The sequence below is a fragment of the Tenrec ecaudatus genome, chromosome 4 (assembly GCF_050624435.1).
Source record: "Tenrec ecaudatus isolate mTenEca1 chromosome 4, mTenEca1.hap1, whole genome shotgun sequence".
Taxonomy (NCBI): Eukaryota; Metazoa; Chordata; class Mammalia; order Afrosoricida; family Tenrecidae; genus Tenrec; species Tenrec ecaudatus.
In genome coordinates, this window is record NC_134533.1 from 4503325 (window position 1) to 4508698 (window position 5374).

General features: G+C 62.1%; 1 protein-coding gene across 1 annotated transcript; it reads left to right on the plus strand.

Moving 5' to 3' along the window:
* Positions 1 to 3432: 3432 nt before the first annotated feature.
* Positions 3433 to 4852, plus strand: FGF4 (fibroblast growth factor 4). Its single transcript, XM_075547975.1, has 3 exons — positions 3433 to 3745; positions 4165 to 4268; positions 4676 to 4852. The coding sequence occupies exons 1-3, from the start codon at positions 3433 to 3435 to the stop codon at positions 4850 to 4852; spliced, it is 594 nt and encodes a 197-aa protein (XP_075404090.1).
* The last annotated feature ends 522 nt before the right edge of the window (positions 4853 to 5374 follow it).

Genomic DNA, 5374 nt, shown 5'->3' on the forward strand with positions numbered 1-5374 from the left:
TGGTGGGGTGGGGTGATTGTGAGTTCAGGTCTGGATTTGAAAGGTGCCTGAGAGCCCGGTCTCTTCGGCTCTTGGGTTTTGCTCCACTCGTTCTCCCACGCTCTCCCACAGCTTTCAGAGTGGTCAGTAGTCTTAGCGAGCACCATCAAGTTCTGAAAGGGTGGCACTCTGACACCCTCCCCACCCCCTACCCCAAGGCATCCTTCCCAAACCAGCCCCGTGGGAAACCCTCGGGTTGAGAACTTAAATCAAGGGCTTCCCATGGGACGTGGCCTTCATCTCACCAATTTTGGACGTGTGGTCAGGAGAGACCAGTCCTTGGAGAGGGACATCCTGCTCGGCGAAGCAGAGGGGCAGCGACAAAGAGGAGCTGGACGAGATGGACGGACACTGTGGCTGCAGCCGTGGGCTCAGGCAGAGGAAGCGAGGTGAGGCCCAGGCAGGGCCGGCAGTGCTTCCTTCTGCTCCACGGGTGGTGATTGTGAGTGGGTACCGACCGAGAGCCCTCAGCAACCATGGGTAAGCCAGTGGGGACACAATTCTTCAGTGACACTCACAGGATCACTGTGAGGAAGTGGGGGTGGAGGGTCCACTTGACTAGCTGCTTCCAGGGCTGCGGGGCAGGAATGAGAGTGATGGGTCAAGGGCCCGGGGTCTGTCCCTGCTGGGAAGGAAGAGGTGGAACCAATCTGTGAATGGACTGAAAATGACTGCATGGGGAGCATGTCACTGCAATGGGGTTCAGATTAGAAGGCAACACAGCGGAGGCATGGGCTCCTCTCCTCTTTCTCTGGAGGTGCCCAGGACAGTGGGGGTGAGTATGTCTGGGGAGCTTCTGCCCTGCGAGGACCCATCGTTCCCTCACCCCTGTGCTCTCCTCCCTCCGAGGCTGAGGTCTGAGAGGTCGCAGTTTGAAACTACCAGCCTGGGTGCCAGAGAAAGACTGGGCTTTCTACTCCTGTCAAGAATGACAGTTGGGGATACTCACAAGGGCCACCATGAGTCAGCATCAACTCCATGGTGGAGAGTTTGTTTGCTTGTTGTTGTTGTTTTTAAGGCCAAGAAGAAGAAGCGGCGTAGAGAGCTCCATGGCCCGTTTCTCCCTTCCTTCATTCACAGTGGGGGGCGCTCTACTCTGTCCCAGGACCACGCTGAGTCAGGATCAGCTCTCTTACATCCCATAGTTTATTCCTGAAGCCCAGGCATCTTGCCCCGGGCTCCCCTCCCAAATTTGGCCTGAGGACTGGGGGCTTCTGGGAAACAGGGGTTACTAGTCAGTCTATTAGCAGTCTTGTTGTTGTTGTTGTTGTTAGGTGCCGTGGGGTCACTTCTGACTCACAATGACCTCAGGGCTGACTCTAGCAACCTCCTGTCTAACAGAACCAAGCACCGCTGGTCCTGTGCCATCCTCCCCATTCACGGTGAGAGCCAGTCTCTCCTAATCGTCTTCAAGGGCTTTCCTCTTTTTTTTTCTCCAATTCTCCGCTAGACCAAGCATGCTGTCCTTCTCCAGGGACCGGTCTCTCTGATGATGTGTGATGGCTTACAGTCTAGGAGACCCACGGGGCAGTTCTGCTCTGTCCTGTGCGGCCTCGAAGAGTAGGAATTGACTTGATGGCAGTATTTGTTCTTGTTGTGGTTTGGGATCTAGACTCTGGAGGGAAGGCTGGAGGGGCAGTGGGTGGCACAAGAGGGGTGGCTGGACCACAGGGATGGGATGGAAGATGAAGGAGCAGGGACTGTGCCCAGGGGATCCCGTCAGGAAACTGGCCCCTTTGAGGCTCCACCTGTCCCACTATCCCCTTGGATAGGTGAAGGGTGGAGGTCACAGAGGTCAAGGACAAACAGAGGATTCACAGTGAGTCCTGACAATGGTCTTGGGTCCAGGTGATTCCAAATTCCCAACTGGCAGCACTTCCAAGGAGGGTCACAGGAGTGCCTGCCTGGGCCCCCTCTTCCCAAAGAGATAGAGGGAATGCTCACAGTGTCCTGGGAAGGGGTGGCAAGGACATGGGCCCCTCTGCCCAGGGGACTGCAGGGCAGGGGTGATGGGAGTAGGGGTGTGTGGGTAATGTCTGGCACAGGAGGCAGGAATTGGAACCCAGAAAGGGAGAGGCCTGCCCAAGGAAAAGGGCTGACCCAGGTCTCCTTCCCCACCTCCACTCGAATTGTTTCCTCACCCAAGCCTCCAGTGGCTGCCTCCGGAGAAGGGCAGGAACGAACCCCCCACTAAGAGGTCCAGAGATGGGGTTCTGGACCTGCCAAGACACTGACCTTCTGAGTGCATACCAACCTCAGGGCAGGAGATTTCGTTTGTCCTCCCCTACCCCACCCCACCTCTGGGTGCGAATCAGCCCCAGCAGAGCCCAGTGGCTCTGGGGCAGGGCAGGGTGGGTGCTGGGGGAGGGGCCATGTGTCCTTGGTCCCAGGCGCCAAGCCTAGGTGGGTTCAAGCCCCCTGCTGCTTTCAGTGGGAGGGGCCTGCCGGGAGGTAGTGGGAAGGGCTCTTCAGGTGCCACAAAGGACAGCGATTTTCACACCTAAGTGACAACCATCTCCCTGGGCAGCCCAGCCCCCAGCAGGCCTTAATGGGCACTTTGGGTGGGGTGGGGCGAGAGGACACACATGGGGGAGGGGCACTTTCCGGAGAGCTGGCCTGTGTTCTCACTAGCTTGGGGACTCTGCCTGTGACAACACTATTCCTACTGGAGATCCAATCAAGTCCCCTTGTGGATGCCTGGTGTCCCAGCGCCCTGTCACCTGTCCCTGCAAAGAGGGTTGGGGGCTGGCCTTGCGGTGGTCAGGGCGTGGCCTCCTTGGGGAAGATGCTTCTTCCCGCCCGCCTACACACACCCCCCTCTTCCCGGCTTTTGTCCAGGTGCCGGCTCTACCTGCATCAGGTACACGGAGTGCAGAGCTGAGCCTGGATCTCCAAGTCTGGTCCTCCAGCTCCTGCTCGCTACCCACCCTGAGGCAGCTCCCTGCAGTCCCAGCAGAGACGGACTGGGACGTGCACGGGGATCAGCAGAGACAAAGTGTGGAGGCAGTACCAGGCAGACGCCCCCGCGTCCGGCAGCGGAACGAGCCTGTCCGGGGCCTGGGCCCCTCCAGGTGGCCCTCTCGGCGCTCGTCCCTGTCCGCCTCCCCTCCCCCGGCCCTGATTGGCAGGCAGCCTGCGACCGGCGGCGAGAGCCACAGCGCCTCGGGCGCCCAGCGAACTCACCCGGCCCCCCGCGGGCGCGAGCGGGTGGGAGGGGGCGCCAGCCATATATAGCGGCCCCGAGGGCCTGGCCGGCGCGCAGGAGGCGCGCACCGCCCGCAGCGCCCGCCCGCAGCCGTCGCTGCTCAGCGCGCTGCTGCCGGACTCGACCCGACCCGGCCAGGCCCGGCTCTGGGCCCCTGGACGCCGAGGACGCACGGCGCGCGGACCCGGATGGCGCTGCTGACGGCGCTCCTTCTTGCCCTCCTGGCGCCCTGGACGGGCTTCGGGGGCGCCGCGCCCGCCGCGCCCAACGACACGCAGGAGGCCGAGCTGGAGCGCCGCTGGGATAACCTGTTGGCGCGCTCGCTAGCGCGACTGCCCCTGGCCACGCGGCCCCAGGAGGTGGCCGTACAGAACGGCGCCGGCGACTACCTCCTGGGCATCAAGAGGCTGCGGCGGCTCTACTGCAACGTGGGCATTGGCTTTCACCTCCAAGTGCTGGCGGACGGTAGCATCGGCGGCGTGCACGCGGACACCGCGGACAGTGAGTGGGGCGCGGGAGTCGGGGTCCGACCACGGCGCCCCTTCCAACCGGGCCGGACACCTGCTGGCAGGCTCTTGCGTGCGCGGGGGAATACAGGCTAGGCGGTGGCCACCGGCGGCCGGCTGACGGCCGGGCCCCGCCTCCCGCCCTCGGAAACTCGGACTTCGGGAGCCAAATTCCAGCGGCCGCGCCCGTGGGCACCGGCGCGCGCGGGGGCCCGGGACGCGAGCCTAGGCTGCGGCTCAGGGGGCCGCTGTGTCCCATACGCTGGGCTCCAGGGACCTGTGAGGTCCCACACCCATCCTAGAAACAGGAGCCCGCGGGGCCCAGGAGCATAAGGCAGGGGAGGTGGGGACAGTGGGTAGCATGCGGGCCAGGGCCCCAGAGTGACCCGCGCTCCCTGCCCCTCCCTTCCCCAGGTCTGCTGGAGCTCTCGCCGGTGGAGAGGGGCGTTGTTAGCATCTTCGGGGTCTCCAGCCGGTTCTTTGTAGCCATGAGCAGCAAAGGCAAGCTCTACGGCTCGGTGAGTATTGCAGGGACCCAGCTCTCCCGTGGGCTGTGCACTGCCCAGGCAAGGTCATGGGATGGCAGGGTGGACAGCATCCTGCCGCCAGTGGGGGGTGAGGAGGAGGAGCGCCAGCCCTTTCTGGGGGTGGTGGGAGCAGCTTGGAAGCAGCAACCATCAGGTCCCTGGGAGGTTTGGGTGGGCATCCCTTGTCCCCACAGACACCACTGGGGGTCCCCCTCTCTGAAGACCAGGGACTAGGTCTGTTGGAAGGCCCCAAGACCTTCCACGGCCACCAGGTGCCCCACAGGTGTCAGGAGCACCAGCTGGTGTGGGCTGGGCTGGCTGGGCGAATCCTTCATAGCCCCGTGGTTCCCCCTGGCCACTGTCCCCCAGACCTCTCACACTGACCCCCTTCCCTGCAGCCCTTCTTCTCGGATGAGTGCATGTTCAAAGAGATCTTGCTCCCCAACAACTACAACGCCTACGAGTCTTTTAAGTCCCCCGGCCTGTTCATCGCCCTGAGCAAGAACGGAGGGACCAAGAAGGGGAACCGGGTGTCGCCGACCATGAAGGTCACCCACTTCCTCCCCCGGCTGTGACGCCCCCTCCGGAGAACAGCCTGGAGATGCACTTTCTCTGGACGGACTTTCCCGGGACCGAGGGTGCCGTGTATTTAATTCTGTAAAGGTGTATATAGGACCACCCGCTTATTTATGGTTCTCTGAGTATGTTGATGTGGCTGCCCTGGGGCGGAAAAAGGACAAGAAACAAACAAATCTTGCTGAAAGCAGGGGCAGCTCGCCAATGACATCTTCCACGTGTCCAGAAAATCGTCATCGACCGCTGCTGCTCTTCTGTGAGTCTGTGGTCAGCCCGGCTTTGCACACCTGCTGCCACCCTTCCCCCTCTCCCCCCCCCCACCCGAGATTGGAGGTGAGCACCCCAAGTGCAGACTGGTCTTTGTGAGCCGAGGAAGCTCCCATCTTAGCTTCCAGCGCCCTTCAAAGCCCCACCCCTGCACCCTGTTGCTATTAATTGGGGCGTATCGGTTTACCTCAGGGACTGAGCACACAGCCCAAGTCCCCCTGCTGCCACTCCGCTTTTAGACTCGCCAGGGCTGA